General features: G+C 40.8%; 1 protein-coding gene and 1 long non-coding RNA gene across 2 annotated transcripts in view; one reads left to right on the top strand and one right to left on the bottom strand.

Annotated features, from left to right (window-relative positions):
* Positions 1–18,588, top strand: part of slit3 (slit homolog 3 (Drosophila)) — a 228,618-nt gene that overhangs the window by 165,656 nt on the left and 44,374 nt on the right. Inside the window, exons 13-18 of the mRNA XM_022684066.2 lie at positions 2,944–3,087; positions 4,280–4,443; positions 10,177–10,327; positions 13,529–13,603; positions 14,352–14,495; positions 16,987–17,130. Of these exons, the coding sequence (XP_022539787.2) occupies positions 2,944–3,087; positions 4,280–4,443; positions 10,177–10,327; positions 13,529–13,603; positions 14,352–14,495; positions 16,987–17,130 (822 nt within the window). The remainder of the gene's footprint in view (positions 1–2,943; positions 3,088–4,279; positions 4,444–10,176; positions 10,328–13,528; positions 13,604–14,351; positions 14,496–16,986; positions 17,131–18,588) is intronic.
* LOC103046144 (uncharacterized) overlaps positions 12,038–18,588 on the bottom strand; it is a 99,823-nt gene continuing 93,272 nt past the window's right edge. Inside the window, exon 6 of the long non-coding RNA XR_002651818.2 lies at positions 12,038–12,568. This is a non-coding gene — a long non-coding RNA (uncharacterized LOC103046144). The remainder of the gene's footprint in view (positions 12,569–18,588) is intronic.

Raw genomic sequence — 18,588 nt, 5'->3', positions numbered from 1 at the left:
TAGTTATATTGATGTAGACACAGAAACATTGCTCAAACATAATGCCTGTGTTTAGTGCTCTAATTTGTGGAAATCTGCGAGCTTTAATGGGCCTGTTTGTGCTGCCGCTAATGATTTGTGGAGATGGGCAAATTTTGATAGTCCGGCAGCTTCCTCACTCCCACGTCGATGGATCCGGATCGAGCCGAGCGAGCACACGTCAGCGAGTTATTATCGGGGCCTGAAGCGTGCGGGCTTCAGCGGTACATCCCTGCACTTTCCAGCGTTTGCCTTGTCAACTGCCCTAATGAGTCAAATTACCTATGTTTTTGCCAATTACAGTCTTCTCCCTCTAATGGGTCTGGTTAGTAAGTGCCCTTCCGAAGGAACGCTTTACAGCGTTCCGCAAAGCACCCAGAAGCTTTTGCGGACGTTGGTTTTCAGCCGCATTGTTGTGAATGGGGTTCCTCTGTTTTGCCTGTTTTTTTTTTCGAAAACCCCGAACCTAATTAGTTCTCCCTGTGAGCAGGCTAACGATGCGTGCGTTCGCTCCGAGACAAAAGCTCATTAGAATGGCTTTCAGTAATTAAGCGCAGGCCTTGCGTTAGTTAATTGTCAGGCGAGCTAAGCAGGAGAGACACTGAGGTGGCAGGGTAGGGACACGGAAGAGGAGGGCCAGCTCCAGAACAGTGCTACACTACAGCAGGACAACAGCATGAAGCACGATCAGAAAACAATCAGAACACAAGAACACAAAGAGCCACTGATATAAATTACAGCTCTTGCATTACAGCCTGGTGCTGTTTTTTTCCCCTGTGATTATCTGTACACTGTAGCTGAAGTGTGATTTCTCTGATGGAGTCTGATGGGGTTATTTTTTAAAAAGAGGAATTTAATGTCTTGTCAGAAAATTGACATTGCTCAGATCCTACAGTGAAAGGAAGCAGCATAAGAAAAAGATAAAGATGTATTCGGTTTTGTGTACCAACATAAACATGCCAGTAGATTAAAAAAAATAGAACTACTGTTATGACTTTCTCATGGAGTCTTATGGAAGCTAAAGAACTCTTAGTTCACAAACAGAGAATTTGAAATAAAGTGCATATAATGTCAGACCCTGCTGATGTGGTTTATGCCAGTTTCCTCCCTTTCAATAAGACACAAAAACTAATTACAGTAAGTGCTAATAGCTCCCCCATGTGGAGGGTCATCCTGTAAAGAATCAAGAGTAATAGAGTAAATATGTGTGAGTGAATGAGTGAAGTCTGGTTAATACTATTCATACTAATGCAAATAATTACTAATGCATCTCTTTAAAGCAGCTGTGATCTTGGGATTATGGTCACAGGGTCCGAAAGGTGTCTACAAACCCAAAAAAAAAGAACCACATACTAAGTATTACAGATCTAAGTCAGATGTCTGATCTTGTTGAGAGAAATAACGCACAAGACTGCTCGAGTTTTCAGGCTTCTATCCTGTTTGGCATTCTGACGGTATCCAGATCAGGAAAGAGACAGTGCCATCATGAATTGACCGCATTCCTGATGCTGCTGGAGGCACGGAAATGAGACATAAAACTGCTTAGAGCGAGAGACGTGCTTTAGACTCAGTCAAGCAGAGGAAAAAACAAAGCGTCTGGGTCCTTTAACTTGTGGAAGTCTTGAGGAAATGGACAGGAAAGGAGGATTTAGAGGACCAATAGTGGCTCAAGGACTGGAGCACTTTACTCAGCAGTGGATTGTGACTTATGTCCAAATGTGGATCTCACATACATACAGATCTGTGCCTCTTATAGTAAAATTATAGTAAAAAAAGTTATACTTATTTCATTGTAAACAAGTTGTCCTCTATGCAGTAGCAATCAAAAGGTCAGATATAGCTATTAACATTTATTTTTACTTATACTGTGTTTCTAAGTATAGGTCATAAAGATCACAGACGTTGATTAAAAAAGTATAGAGTATAGGTATAGGGCTCATTCCACCATCACTGTGGCAAACAAGGCATGTAATTCAAGTGTCACCTTCTATTTCAGTGTTTGTGTTGAAATCAAGGCTATTAAAGTAAACATGAATTGGTGTAGCTTTAATACCCCTCGCCACTGCAGTGATAGATGATTATCTTAAAAAGGTTTTTATCCTAATAACAAATTTTATGTTCCTATTTAACATATTTTTCACACTATAAAGCACACTATAAAATCCTTTAATTTTCACAAAAATCGACAATGAGCCTTATGTATGAATTTTACTAGTCAGGTTGTAAGGAGCAGTAAAGCCACTCAGCTGAAGTGTAGTGTTATACAGGAGTTTGAGTTGAGTTCTCCAGCACCGAGGCTGGAGCAGTACTAGCATTAGCTGCTAACTATGCTAAACGCTATCCCTTTTGCTGTTCAGAAGTGAGTATTATCGGACTGTTGCCTGCATGTTTACCATGTTAAAACAAGCTATGTGGGACAAACTGCTGGGCTAAAAGCACTCTGGCTTACTGGCACACTCATGGTTCCTCATTGTAGCATTGTCAGGTAACATTTACTAGTGCTAACCATAGCTAGCTCTAGTGGTTAGCCACTAATGCTAATGCTAATGCTGCTGCACCCAGCTTTAGTGGAAGAAAATCTGGGAATCTAAGCTTACTGTAAATAAATTGAAGTGCTTTTACTGCTTTACTCACCCAAATAAACAGTTTTCAGGAGATAAATCTGTGTAGATTACCACGTAGAGAGTCATCTCAACAGATCTAATATAAGAAATCAGATTTCTCAAATCCGATTTGCCTGCAGTCTAAACGTAGCCCACACACTCATTCATTCAGACCTCCTGGTACTTTTATGCCCCCACCTCTGAAGAAAGCCGCAGTGCATTATGACAGATGGGCTGTGCTGAGTTGTAAGTTGTGTATTCAGACCTCACACTGTCTGATTGAACTGTGCTTAAAGGACAAATCCTCTTTCTGCCCACCCAGACTGCTCAACGCCAACAAAATCAACTGTCTGAGGGTGAACACCTTCAAAGACCTACAGAGCCTTAATCTGCTCTCTCTCTACGACAACAAGCTGCAGACCATCAGCAAAGGCCTGTTTACTCCTCTCCGCGCCATCAAGACCCTGTGAGTTGTCTCACGTACACACACACACACAAATGCACGCCTCAGTCCACTTCAGCACACTCCAGTCTCCAAGCAACGGGTGCTTATAAAATTTTACCTCCACATTTCAAACCCTGCAATCACTTGCTCACCTTGTTTTTTAATCAGAAAGTTAATTAGCTGCTAATAGAGTGGCAAATAATCATGGTATTATGTAATTATTATATAATAATTGTGCCACTCACGAGTTTCTTACTGAAACTGTAGGGCATTCATTAGAACTATAACTTTATGCTGTAAGTAGTTTGGAATGGAAATGAGTCCTTTATGCTTTCATTTGTATGAACTGATTTCATCATTAACTGATTTATAGCCATAGCAGCAATTCCCAATCCCTGTACTGCATGCATATTAAGTTGTTTTCCCTGCTCTGACATGCTTAATCTAAAATAATTAGCTTAGTAACAAGCAGGCAAACCTCCTGAGTTGAGGTGGTATGTTAGAGTATTGAAAAACATTTCATTGTACTTTGAATTTCTAAGCTGCTTTGCAGTAAGGAGTTTTTTTTGTACTGTACAAGTGTATAAAAAATCACAATCCAAATAATTATTACTTATTAGTGATATACAAATTTATAATAAAAAATATATATACTTTTTTTTTTTAAAGTACTGAACTTAAAAGCAGCTTTATGCGAGAATAAGTATTTCTTGATCCTGGGCTCCATATACAGTCCAATAGTGTTATTTCACAAGCCTTTCTGGACAACCAGAGCAACACAGAACCAGCACTGCAAGTGTATAAAGCTTGTGAATTGCCAAGTAAAAAATAACATCACATATTTTAAGCAGATTCCACAAAATTCTTATCCTTCCTCAAATTTACGTAGAGCAACAGTGAATAATTAAAAGAAACTCCCCATGTAAAACACATTCCTTCCCAATATGCCTTTATAATCAAATGTTTACTAATATAACTGTAGTTATATATATATATATATATATATATATATATATATATATATATATATATATATATATATATATATATATAATTATACATATATAATATTTATTTCTAACAACATTTAGACACATTGCAAAAGGTACAAGGTTTGCTTGTAACTGAGCAGTTACTTCCAAATATTTTCCATTCCTCTATTTCACTTTCTTTTTTTTTCTCTCTTTTTTCCCTGATCTCCTGACCTCCTCAGGCACCTTGCTCAGAACCCCTTCATGTGTGACTGCCACCTGAAATGGCTGGCTGACTACCTGTTTGATAACCCCATCGAGACCAGCGGGGCGCGCTGCAGTCACCCGCGCCGCCTGGCCAACAAGCGCATCAGCCAGATCAAGGGCAAGAAGTTTCGCTGCACAGGTAGAGTCTCCCTCACACACACACACACACACATACACACGCACACAAATATTTTTCAGAATCTTCAGGATCTTCACTGACCCTAACTGCATGCACTTATTTTGTAAAATTCACTTGAGAGTTCAAGGATATGATGGAAGGCTAAGGGGTTAATAATGCACACCCTGCACCCTACATGCTATGCCAGTCAGTCGATTAATCGATCAATCAATCAATTGGCATTTACTAAAACATTTCCAGTTTAGCAGTCATAACATGTACTTGTCCAGTTTTTATCAGAAACATCTATCATATTTGTGCTTGTTCTAGGTTTAAAGTATAATCACGAAAATTTTCTGCGATTTACTGCGATTAATGGCACTTGTTCTTCTTAAGATGCAAGTTTTTTTCTGTGGATACTTAAATGTAAATAAAATAATAATGTAAAATGCATTTTAATTTATATTCGTGGGGTCAATTAAAATGCTATTATAAACTTGTATGTTTGAGAGGAGATAAAACCAACATGGGGTGCTGGAATAAAAAATAATAAAGGTCACTTTATGGTAAAACATATTGTAAACATCTCAGCTTGGTTGTAAGGATTTCTAGATTAGAACTTAATTATCTGAGTATGAAAAGTCTTTTTTACACCTGTAGTTGGTTTCTGTGGTCCAGCATTAGTTGATGAGTTTGATGAGTTTACTGTGAGCGTTTTCTCCCTCTGCTTGGTTTGGTTTCATACAGGTACAAACCTAAACCTAAACCTACCACATTTCACACCAATAATCCACGTAAGCACATTGTCTCCTTTGATTGGTCAGAGCTCTCTTGTGTGGGAGCGAGAAAGTAAATATAGTGAAAAGATTTTATGTTCCAGCGTGTATATCTGTGCAGTGTGAAGCTGCTTTAACACTAAACATTAACACTAAAATTTGCTTTTTTAAATTCATTGTTTTCAATGTGACATGCAGCGCATATGTTAGCAGTGAACGCTGCACATTAGTCCATGTATAAACAGCATGGAGCAGCAGAGATAGTGTTTGTTAGCAGTATATTATCTGGCTGATATTAATTAAGTTCATTACTGGTTTAACGTTGACAGCCCTGGTTTAAAGTTGCTGAATACAGCCTATCTTATATTAATTAGCCTCCTTCTGCCCTGTCCATCATTAAAAAATTACCACCATAGGACCACAGCTGACCAGATGTTGTTTGGGTATTTGACCATCCCCAGCACAACATGGTAGTGGCATCCTTGTGTGAGTTGAGTGTCAGGAGCTGTGGAGGTTTTTGCACTCCTTTGATGTAAGCACTGGTTCTTCAGCCAAATATATCCCACCAGTTATAGTCCTGTGGTCAAAAACGGACTGCTGATTAACAAGATGGAGCATGAAGCATGTAAACAGTACACGAAAAAATAAAGGTCCCAGGAAAACATGCCCACATGGTGCATATACTGTGTAGGCAGCTTTAATGGATATGAGACTCAGAAGCGTCTATGGCTTTCTTATTGGCTCCACATATGGATGGTAGTAAAGAGGCCCTTCAGGACCAGTGATGTGACCAGGAGTAGTTAAACATTGACCCCATCTGGGCTTTACACTGCTCAGGAGGCCAACTATGAGGTTAAGGTGGGCTGTATTGATAGGGTCAATTAAAGAAGCCTAACTGTTCCCCAGTTAATACATATACAGCTTTGAAAAATGATGAGTTTCTTTTATTTTACCAAAAATGAAAACCTTTTTAATATAATCAAGAGGAAGTTGGATGATCACAAGCCATCAAACCAAGCTGAACTGCTTGAATTTTTGCACCAGGAGTGCAGGCATAAAGTTACCCCAAAGCAGTGTGTAAGACTAGTGGAGGAGAACATGCCAAGATGCATGAAAACTGTGATTAAAAACCAGGGTTATTCCACCAAATATTAATTTCTGAACTTTATGAACTTGAACTTGTTGTCTTTGCATTATTTGAGGTCTGAAAGATCTGCATCTTTTTTGATATTTCAGTAATTTCTCATTTTCTGCAAACAAATGCTCTAAATTACAATATTTTTATTTGTAATCTGGGAGAATGTTCAATGTTCATTTTACTCAAACATATATATATATATATATATATATAAATGTGATTCAGAAACTAAAGTGGTCTTTTAATTTTTGTCCAGAGCTGTATATAAAACCCACTTAGAACCCGTGCCCACCTGAAACCCACCTGTTTCTAATAAAGTGGCCAATAAATAAATGTACACAGGGATCAGCACTCACTCACTAAAGCAAGATACTGTGCGACTACTATGTTAATACTGGTGGTCCTGCTCTGGTCTCATTTTATTGATGGATGAGTAGCTGGTGGTGAGTAGGTGTTTCTGATAAAATGGCCAGTCACTATAAAAAACACAAGATATAGAGTAATAATCTAACACAGCCATTGAAAGAGCTCCACAACAAAAAGTCCCACTCGGGTCTCTATTTTCCCAGCTATCCCTTTCCTCTATCCGATGCTATACAGTGTTATGGTGAATTGAATGCAATACACTATTGGAGAGATTTAAAGGCAGAATTCTGTGTATGTGTGTGTGCATCTACAGCGCAGTGTGTGTTTATTCTCCTTGGAGAGGGAGCTGTGTGGCATCCTCAGGCCTGGAGCAGTTCTACTTACACACTGCCAGGCTTCAGAGTGCTCATGGGAACACCACCAGGAGGCCCGGTGCAATACAAACCCAGCAGACCGCTTTGAGACTGAGCCTCGGGGTGCGCAGGGCTCTGTTATGATGAAGGAGCTGAAACTAAAGAGAGTACTGAGTGATGGCACGTGGGGGGGCCCTCAGAGTGCTCGGCCTCAGGAAGTGTGCGGCCGCTGCTTGCTTTGATATTAACCCCTGGATTTCCCTAATTACAGCCCTGCCTCTGTCCATACAGCTACACAGTAACAAACGCAGCGGGAGAGCTGGAAAACACACACCGGCTGCTCCCAACAGCCTCCAAAAGCTGCAGAAGCCAAGTGTGTGACTGTGCGTGTGGATTGTCTGTGTCTTTGTGTTTGTTTCTTGAACAAAAATGTCCTGATTCTATGGAAAGAACAGAGAAAAACATCTTTATTTGTAAGGTTAAGTTGATAAAATTGGGAAATTAAATTTTGAGGGTCTGTTTTGCCTCACAACATCCTATGTTGTAAACAACCTGAAATCTGTCCAAACCTTCATAATTTCTAAATTTCATCATTCTGCCATAAATGCCTTTTTAAAACACAATTTAGACCAAAAGATTTGTGTAATACTGTGACTTTGGCATTAGGCAATGTAAGATCTACTTTTAACCATCCAACAAAGCATTTTTACACCTACAACCTAAGCTCTAGTTTTGTTCAAAATTCAATAATTGACCTCAGGTTCAGGAAACTTTTAAACTTTTAAATCAGCAGCAGAAGGCTTCGCTCCATTCCTTTTCTCCTGTGCAGTGTTTTACTGTCTGTGTATCTGTGCTGTCTGTCTGTCTGTCTGTCCGTCTGTCTGTCTGTCCGTCTGTCTGTGCGCTTGTGTTATGAGGGTTGAGCTGTTGTCCTGGTAACAGCACAGTTGGGGAAAAGGGACGGGGCGGCCCGCCCTCATGCATGGTGGCCCGGCTTCCTGCTCTGTTCCTCCTCCTGGCTGCTCCTGCTCCTCCTACTCCTCCTCCTCCTCTCTCCCTGCCTCTCTCCGCTCCGCTCCTCCACTCTGGCCCCGGGCCCATCCCGGCCCCCGGCCCCTGGTGCAGCTGTCTCTTGTGCTTGATCTAACCATGTGCCACCGCCTACACTCGCCTCACATGGTTCCGTCAAGCACCAGGGACCGCTGGACACACTCGCACGCAGCATGGCATTCTGGGAAAGCGCACGGCAGCCACCCCTCGAAGAGGAACGAGGCGACTCTCCACCAAGTCAAATTGGGAGCAGCGGAGACGACGGGCAACATCACGGACTGCGCTCTGGGCCTTTTCTCTCAGTCAGACGCTCAGTATGGAAATAGGGTTTGCACACGACTGTTACTGTTCATAAGAATGGAATTTCTTGTTTTAAAACAGTATTTAGCAGCACAAACATCAAATTTCAACTATACAGTGTGTGCCTTCTAATGAATGCTGTCAGCTCACAGCTTGTTTAATCAAACATGAAACTATGAATCTATTGGCACCATGCCTAATACTTCTACACATGCTGTGAGCTGTGGAGTAGTGGAACTCTGTTATCCTAAATGATGCTCCTTAATCCAGTAAGCAGCTTCTGGGATGAGTTGTAAAGTTGGGGATGAGTTCTGGTGGTGATCATCCAACATCCCGAGCTCACTAACACCATATTGCCACTGAATCCAGTCAATTTCTACCAGCAGTGTTCCAAAACCTAGCAGAAAGGCTCCTTTGTACAGTATAAACAGTTACTCCAACAAAAGCAGTATAACCTCTTCTTAATACTGTTTATACAGTTTATGAATTCAAAGAAATGTGACCAATTCAGATTATCTGTCACTTCCCACAATCCAGCTGTAAATTTTACCAAATACAGATGGTACAGAATTAGCTCTCACCAGTCATATTCACTGCTACAAAAAAATATGCAAGTAAGGACATTGTAAAATAATAAGAAGTAACTGTTTACAGATCCTTTTTGAGTTAACTGAATTAAGTCTAAAAAAGTTAATAACCCCTCTGTAATCAGTTATTTTATTGTTTTAAATGGGAACAATGGGAGTGCTCATGAACTAGATACCATCTTTATTTGAACGTTTGGTTTCGAGTGTATACATGTTTAATTCATTTTGTTTCAAACCCAAGATTTAAGAAAGAAATAAGAGTATTTTTACAATACTTTAGCTACATTAACTACTGTATTTTTCTACAGACTTGTTTTGTTCCCTGAAATCATTAATCTTTCTCTGAAGGGCTTTGATAACCCCGTAGATTCCTCTCTGAATATCAAGGCATACATCTACAAGAAACCCATTAGCTTTGCTTTGCAATTCTTGCAGAATTCTTGCAACATATTAGTATATGTTCTTTTGTGTTTTAATGCCCGATCTAGGGTCAGGCCACAAGAGACAATAAAAGTGCCCTTTCCCCAGATTCAATTAGAGACCAACCAAATAAACGAATTCATATGTATTCATGATTTCAAATTATTCAAATTATTATTTTTATTATAATTTTGTAAAACACTGATTCCAAACTTTTAAACAGTAATATGTGTGTGTGTGCGTGTGTTGGGCTCCTGGTCCATGAGCCGGTAGGTCAATGAAACAGAGGCGTGGAGTAAGATAAACAGTGCCCGCGGAGAGACGTCTGTGATGGGAAGCAGATACGTATCGGGCCGAGCCAGATCCTACTGCTCCCCAGAAACCGCCTGTGTTTTCCTGTCAAAACACACATCTCTGGTTCAGACCTCCAGCTAAAGTGACCTCCTGCTGCTCGGGCGGCTTTATCTGCGCATACAGCCGCCCTTCGGAAGATGGATGTGTGTTTAGGCGCGGGGCATGAGTGGGCGTTTTGTGTTTGTGTGTGAGTTTATGCTTGTCTGGGGGAGCTCAGTTTGTTAGTGTGGTGCAATGTTTACACTTATATTTCCTTAGATATAATAGTGTGGGTGTGTGGGCATGGGAGTGTGTGTTTGTGTTAGTGTGAATAAGCTGTTTTGACTCTCTCTCTCTCCCTTTCTTTCTCTCTCTCTCTGTTTTTTTCTCTTTTTCTCTCTGTTTCTCCCCCTCTTCTGTTGGGGGGTCAGGTTCTGAGGACTACCGCAGTCGTCTGACCGGCGAGTGCTTCCAGGACCTGGTGTGCCCGGAGCGCTGCCGCTGTGAGGGGACAGTGGTGGACTGTTCCAACCTTAAACTGACCAGCATACCTCCTCACCTGCCTGAACACACCACTGACCTGTAAGGGAATACATACATATTCATGTTTGTATGAAATTGATTAAGGTCTCTGCATAAATGATTTTAAGGTTTTTAATATGGAGTTATTCTTGAGGTGTATGGGTGAGCATCATCCTGCTAAAAAGTGCCCAGCCATGAGAAAAGCAACACAAGTTGTTGGTGATGTTATATTACTACCAGGAGTGACTGAGTCTCGTGTAGGGCTGCAACGATTAGTCGATAAAATCAACAATGTTGATTATTTAAATTTGTCGACCACAAACATTATTGTAGACTAATCGTTAATTTGTAACTGTACCGCATCACACAAAGTGCTGGGGATAGAAGTGCAATGGGAGATGGGTAAATGGCTCACTCACACAGTTTACACTCAGCTTAGTCTGTTGTGTCTCTAAGTGCCCAAACAACCACATTTAGACATTTAAATGCCTTTTTAAATCTCATGTTTAGCTGTTTCTATTGTTTTTAGAGATTACATTACATTACATTTGGCAGACGCTTTTGTCCAAAGCGACTTAAAATAGTGAAGAACAGATATAATAGAAGTTAGAGGTAAATCATCTTTAGACAGGGCCTAAAGGAGGTCAAAGGGAAATAAAGGGATAGAGGAGTGAAGGAGGGGAAGAAAGAAATGAGGTTAGAAGTAGTTAGTTAGTTAGAGGTGTTAGGAGAGTAAGTGCTCTTTGAAGAGCTCTGTCTTCAGGAGTTTCTTAAAGATAGCGAGAGATTCTCCTGATCTGGTAGTGGAAGGTAGTTTGTTCCACCACTGGGGAACTCTGTATGAGAACAGTCTGGATTGCTTTGTGTGAATGTTTGGCAAAGCGATAGAGAACATGGCAAAAATAATCGTTGACTAATCGACTAATCAAAAAAAAAAAAAAAAAAAAAAAAATCGACTACCAAAATAATTAGTCGACTACCAAAATAATCATGAGTTGCAGCCCTACTCTCGTGTCCCCAGATCAAGACACCAGCAGTTAAGGCAGTGAAAATTAAGAAAGCACACCACAAGGCCTCCATACTCAAACCTGACTTTTTTCCACAGTCCAGGTTTTATTGAAAGGACCTTTCTTCTTCTCTTCATCCCTTTCTTAAGATCTGTTAATTGTGCAAATTGTATTACAGCACATTCCAGAGGCATGTCTAGCTGTCAGGGATCTCTCACCAAGAGGTTCACTGTCCAATAGTAGCCTCTAAGAGGCTTTGTATAGCGTAACAGTGGAAGCATTTTAACTCATTTTAACTCAGTGTCTAATTCGATTGCACCTGTAATGATTTACATATCTGCCTAAGACATGATTGCATGCCAAAATTGGCAGCAACATTGTTCTTTTGAGTACATTGAACTCTTTTAGGCACTTAGTCTGGGCTATCTGTGTTAATTCATTGGAATTTATACATATATTCTATCCCATAATTGTCAACCAAACCTCGCCTCCCCAGTACAGGAACTCCTCCAGCTCCTGCAGAACTTTTATTTCCTCCTTCAGCCTCCTCCGCTCTCCTCCAGCCCTCTCTGCTCGTGCTCTTGCCTCTTGTCTTGCCAGGGTCCAGTCTCCCGCTGAGCTGTGGTGAATGAATGCCACAGGCTTTTCCCAGGCTTTTAGCCTCGCTCTGCTGTAGGCCTGTTCCCCAGACACCGCTCGCCCTTCTGCTCACTTGTAGAGGACATGTCACTCTCTCGCTCTCTCTCTCTCTCTCTGCAGTCCCATCAGCTCCACTCATCCATCACTCTTTCAGACTTCACCCGCTTCACCCCACCCATCTCTTCTGGTGTCTCAGTCTGGGCTGTGTTCACTTCTTTCCTACTCTGCACTTTCTTGTACCTGAGTATATATGTGGGATTAGGACAGCACAATATAAAAAAATATTTGTAAAATTCTTAAAATTCTTGCCTGACTGAAAATGATAAAAAATAACATTGGTATAAGGTAGTAAGAATTTTATTTAGTGGCTCCACGTGTCATGTTTAACTGTATAGTGAGTATCACTGTAACGAAATATAAAAATTACTACTATTACTAATTCAGAGGTGGAAACATTGGAAACATTAAAACAGAGAAATTAAAACAAACATATTAATCAATTATTATCAATACAGTGCATCAAGAGGGAGAGAAACAAAAGAAAGAAGGACAAGAAGTGGTGGGGGACAAACACAACTACAGTTATTATACATTACTCCTCTTACTCGTACTTGCCACTGCAGTTTTCATAATACCATGCAAATCCATCTTCTGTCTGCATACAAACAAAGAGTGAAAACACAATTTTAGATCGTAAGAAAACTCTACTTTTCTGTTGGTTTTTTTTATTGACAGTGTTTAGTCTATGGTTTGTTTCAGCAGCTATATGTATCACTGCCAGCAATAACTGCAATTTATGTTAACAAAGTGTTAACAAGCCACTATGTCTGCTCACATTTCCCATTATGAGCACTAAAAGTGCCTAGAATACTCAGGAAATCTCCATTTGAGATATAGCATGTCACTCTCTCTCTCTCTCTCTCTCTCTCTCTCTCTCTGTCCCTCTGTGGCTAGCAGTTCTGGTGGTGGCCGCCCCAGCCCAGCTGCTTGTGTACTGTGTGTACTGAGTGCTCTAGAGGAATCTAGCAGCGAGTGGGACTTTTCTTCTGCATGCATGCGTCTCTTCCCTTCTTCCCCTCACGTCTACTACTGCCCTTACTGCACATCTCTCCCCTCATACAGCCTCCCACTGCACTGAGCTTCTGCTTCTTTAATGTGTGAACCCCCCCGTTCTCTTCTTCATCTCCTTTCTTCTCTCTGTCTCTTCCTCTCTTCTGTTCCCTCTGTGAGACTTTCTGTTCTCTTTATGTTGCTGCCTTTCTTCATGTTGTCCCAGTGTGCCGAGCTTTTTAACAGGATTTTCCTCAGCAGTGCACGGCAGTGTCTCAGCCAAGTGGTGGTGTCATATGTCTGATATACACTCCCCCTGATACATGCACGCATACACACACACCTGGATTAACAGCTCACTGCTGTTAGATGGGTGGGCCCAGAATGCTAATCATGAAATCTGTAGAGCTTTATCTCTATTTGTCTTGGAGCCTTTACATGTGGGGCTGACTCTCTCTCCCGCTCTTTCTCTCTTTCTCTCCCTCTCTTTTGTTTTGCTATACCCATCACACCCTATGTAATGAGTCATCTTGTGTGTGTCTCTCTCTCTCTCTCTCTCAACCAGGCGCCTGAACGACAATGAGATCTCATCGCTGGACGCCACAGGGGCCTTTAAGAAGCTCCCAAACCTGCGGAAAATGTACGACCTTTCATTCCTCCCCATTTCCCTTTTAAGAGCACACAGGGCTGCAGGATAGTGTTGGGCGTCTGACTGCGAGCTTTATGTCAACAACTTTATACGCTATGAGCTGCACAGGCAGCGAGCAGGGAGAAAGCGCTGGAATATTCCTCCAAAATGGACGACGGCACAGTGGGATTTACTGTCTGCCGATGTTTGCCGCCCACTCCGAAGATGGAGAAAGCGGTGGTCGCTCGCAAAAGAGAACCAGTGATTTATCAGGCATGAAATTGCCTGCGATCTAGCACTGTCGGACTAGTTATAAACTTCTAAAAGTCCCCCCCCCTCCCAAGCACACCCCAACCCCAAATCCCACCTCCCACTTTACTGAAGCGCAGATTATAATCAGCTAGTGAATCACTAGAACACAGCAGAGATAGCATAAAAGCCAGAAATGATAAAAGCTTGTTTAAAGGAGGCTATTAAAACAGATTCCAATCTGTAGTTACAAATGAAGAACATATTAAACAATGCTTAATATGCTCATGATGTACTACCTTCCTACAGTGCGTCACAAACCCCCCACCCTTCCTCCCCCACAGTTTTGCATGTATTAAATTTGACAAGGAAAAGTGGGCCGACTCGGCCAATAACAAGCCTCAAATAAATTAAGCCCCGCTCAGACATGTGGTTGATATCTTAAGAATCGGAAGGCTGTGGGAGTTGAGAAGAAGGTTGATGATGAATTCTGCGTATTGTTTTCTTCCAGAAACCTGAGTAACAACAAGCTGCGGGACATCCGGGAAGGGGTGTTTGATGGGGCTGGGGGTGTCCTGGAGCTGCTGCTGACCGGAAACAAGCTGCAGGCTGTCCAGGGCCGAATGTTCAGAGGCCTGACTGGCCTTAAGACTCTGTGAGTAAAACTAATCCTACGCTCTCAAAAAGGAGAGATTTTATATAACACCATGAGAACACTCATTATATTAGGTGATCCTCAGCACATTATTGACACAAATTTCTTTGCATGTATATATATATATATATATATATATATATATATATATTTGGATTTAAAAGTAAAAATTAAAGAATATACTGGGTTTATTAAAGGTAACACAAGCAAGGTTGTCTTTAACATGCAAGTAAACTATTTTTAGCTCTTATGCAGAAAAACAGAATAATATTGTTAAAATTAGCTGTTAAATTACAGCCAACATTAATTTGAAAAAAGAGACAAACATAATTATACTGTTGAAAAGGTCAGAGAAGATTACCAAAGGTATTCCCACTAGATAAATATTGGTAGATGTTACTAAGGAAGAAACTTTTTGACACAACTCGTTGGAATAAATTCCCAGGGTGGATTTTTACTTTCTCAGCCTGATTTTTATTCCATCTCTACCTTACTGTTTGTTGTATTTAGCTGTTGTTAATGTGAGCTACTTCCCTGACTTTTTAGCTAGCTAACAGGCACAGTGTTTTTCTTCCAGCCCAAAGTTGGTCTGGAGGACTACAGCAGGATACTTCTGGCTATGCATTCTGTCTTTTTTGATTAGGCAAATTAACATTGTTGAAACCAAACCTTCTGCTAAAATGACCTCATTTAAGGAGATAAGAAACAAGTTTATTCAATACAGTTGAATATTCAATTCCAGTTTCCCATCACCTTGTTAAATCATCCCCATAACTTCCCAGCAGGTCTGCTACTCTGATTATCCTACACTAAATTTTTATTTATATATATTAAAAAAGCATCTCATTTGTTTACCTGGAGGTAAGTGGCTTAGGTTTCAGTATAAAAACACTGGAGGGGCGTAAAACCACATTTGTGGTCACTGTTCCTTCCACACACACACACACACACAAAGTACACACAATCTCAGGATGTACACTTCACTAATTGTTCACTGAGGCGTTCTGTAAAACATACGTTCTAGAAAATTCCTCCCGCGGGGTGAGGCCGTCGCCGCCGCGTCAGCAAAGCAAACATTGCTCATCACATCCAATTGAGAAGCTGACCGCACAAAGCAAAAGCAGTGCTGCTGTCGTAATGAGAAGCCCGCTGCACCATCAAAGATGCTAACACAATGCGTATTCTGGAGTCTGGTCGTTAGAAAGGGCCTTGCTAAGCTCTGCTGTCTGGATAATTAGCCAAATTGGAGAGAGAGGAGTGCGTAGGAGCAAATGAATGGAATCATGGTCCGGCAGTATTGAATTTCGTGGCTTTTAAATCCCGGGAACATGGCGCCCAAATTGAGTTTGCCTGTCTCAGGTCCCTGCTTGTCAGTCTATTGCCAAATTTGCTGCTTTCACGTTTTCATCCCAGCAGCTTCTGGTTTGCATTTAGCCCATTTGTGCAGCTGGGCTCCTTTTAGAGTCCCTGATTATTTTGGCTGTTGCCCTTGTTCGCCTCACACACATACGTGCATGTACTTGTTTTCATACGATGTAAGGACAGTGTGGCAGAAATACCCTACATGAGAGTCTGACATACAGTGTGTGTACACACAGACACCTAAAAACACATAAAAAAACACATCTTGTTTGCTTGTTTGGAATTTGTTTGAATTCATTCAGTTTGTGCTCATAAGAGCTGCCAACAATTATGTGGTTTACAGGGTTTGTATGTTCGAATTTGGAAATAGCATAAGAAAAAGAAAAATACCCAGATCGTTTTGGAAATGTCATGGAAATTAGGTCTATAAATCTTTGTGTTTCAGTTTATCGATGGAGAAAATCTATTTTGATCTGACAGATAAATCGCCACAGAGTTTAGTAATTTGGCCCTACACAATGGAGCTCTCAGGATCTGACACACATTTTATCATTAAAGATTGCACACAGACACCTAAAAACACATTAAAAAAACACATCTCTAACCTGCAGCAGAGCATCTGGCTGGCTTGGGCTGTACTAAAGCTGTGTGTGTCAGAGCCAGAGTGGTCACTGGGGTTCTCAGCTACCTTCTCAGCTGCCCACTCCAAAAGGTGGTGGGTCCTGCTCCTGTTATGTCATAACATCACACCTGCACACTCCCACTCTTTCAAATTAGGCTTGGTTCCTTTAGCCCTTTCAATGTAACAGCACAGGATCACAGGTGTATGATAGCTCTACTATGTCTTTACCAGTTAGACGATGAAACCCCACTGTGTCTGTGTGTCTGTGTGTATGTGGAAAGACAGAAGTGCAGGCTTGAGCTGCTGTCCATCAGTAAATAAAAAACAATCCTTGGCTTCTAAAGGGTCTTGTAGTGCAGTTCAAAATTCATTTCAGGCTTTCTCCAGACCACTCTCTGATCTACACACCCCCCAGCCCACACACACACACATACATTTTACTGTCTGGTATCTGTATGAGTGTAAGTGTTTGTGTGTCTGTAACACTGTGTGTGTTGTGTTCTGCAGGATGCTGAGAAGTAACCAGATCACCTGCGTGGACAACGCCACCTTCACCGGCCTCAGCTCTGTGCGCCTGCTCTCCCTCTATGACAATCGGATCTCCACTATTGCCCCGGGAGCCTTCAACACCCTACACTCCCTCTCCACCATGTGAGTGCACACATATACACACACACAGAGACATTTGAGAAATACACACACACACAAATATTACTGGATACAAACATATATGACTTCTTTTTTTTACAGTATACACAGTGCCATAATATATATTTATATAAATATATATGATATATTTTGGCATTTGAATTAATTTTGGCATGTCAATGAATTTTTTTTTTTCAGGATTATCTTTATTGGGTTTTCAAAAAAGGAAAAAAAGGCCTCCAATAGTTTACAGAGATAAGCATGTTCTCATATCAAACAAAACATCAGTGGCAACTTAATTATTGTCCAGCAATGAACTTGTCTTTTCCCTCCAAATCAGATATCTATTAGATATCTTAGAGCAGCACTTAATGAAAAAAACAATGTGTATGAGAAAAAAAGACAGCAGGAAAAACCCAAAATAAAACATAAAAAATCAAAACAACAAAGGTTTCTCTATTTGTTCAAGGGTTAGCCCAAATTATTTCACTGTTGTGTATGGTTAAAAAAATACACTATAAACATATAAACTTAAGTGTATAATTCACACAGAATAGGGAAGATGTCAATGTATTAAATCAATTTAATCTAATTATATAATCTAATATATATTATTATTGTTAGAAAACTAAAAAGACAGAGTTTATGCTCTTTGTGTGCAATATTGTGACTTATATTGAGCTGCTAGCGAGCATGTTTTCCCTGCATTGAGAATAAGGAGTTAAGAAGTTATCACAGTTACAGTGCAGGGTAATATTAGCATTATTTGTGTACTATATGTTTAATCTTTAACAACAGTGTCAGTATTAACCAATAGTAACACTGGCTTTGGATGGCACACATGTGTCAGTCAGTATCTGCTCTCTGTGGGTTTGTGTTTCTGAGCGTTCAGTAAATAGGGGGTTAAAAGCTGGTTTCTGTAACATAACCAGCACACAGAAACCCAAAGCCAGCGGATCTGGTCACACATGCAGCACCAATCACACCGCTATTATAATCCCATGGAAAGGGAAGCCGAGCATGTGGTGTAATCAAACTGCGCTATGCTTTTCTTTTGCATTATTGTTTGCAGATGCCTTTGCAAATTCTGCGCTTGTTTTCTTTGTCTCTCAGCGCCGTCTCTCAAACGACTGATGTCAGTATTTTGGTTTGGCCGCCTTCAAGCATGACGAATGACATAAAAAGAACAAAAAGGGGGAGCTGCTTTCTTTGCTAAAAAACAGACCCAAATATATTCCTGTGATGGCCACGTCCAAAACATTTCAATCTTATAAAATGATAAAACGCTACCGCGCTGACGTCTCTGAACTCGGACCCGGCCCGGTCTGAACCGGGGCCAGACGATTCTTACCAGTTTTACCACATGAGGCAAATTAGGAGCAATTTCTGAATGACGTTCAGAATTGCAAACATGAGTTTTATGAGTTTTATAGCGTTTGGAAGTGAAAATGGCAGGAGCAG

Source organism: Astyanax mexicanus, chromosome 10 (genome assembly GCF_023375975.1).
Source record: "Astyanax mexicanus isolate ESR-SI-001 chromosome 10, AstMex3_surface, whole genome shotgun sequence".
Lineage (NCBI taxonomy): Eukaryota > Metazoa > Chordata > Actinopteri > Characiformes > Acestrorhamphidae > Astyanax > Astyanax mexicanus.
This window is presented reverse-complemented; position numbering and strand designations above follow the sequence as displayed.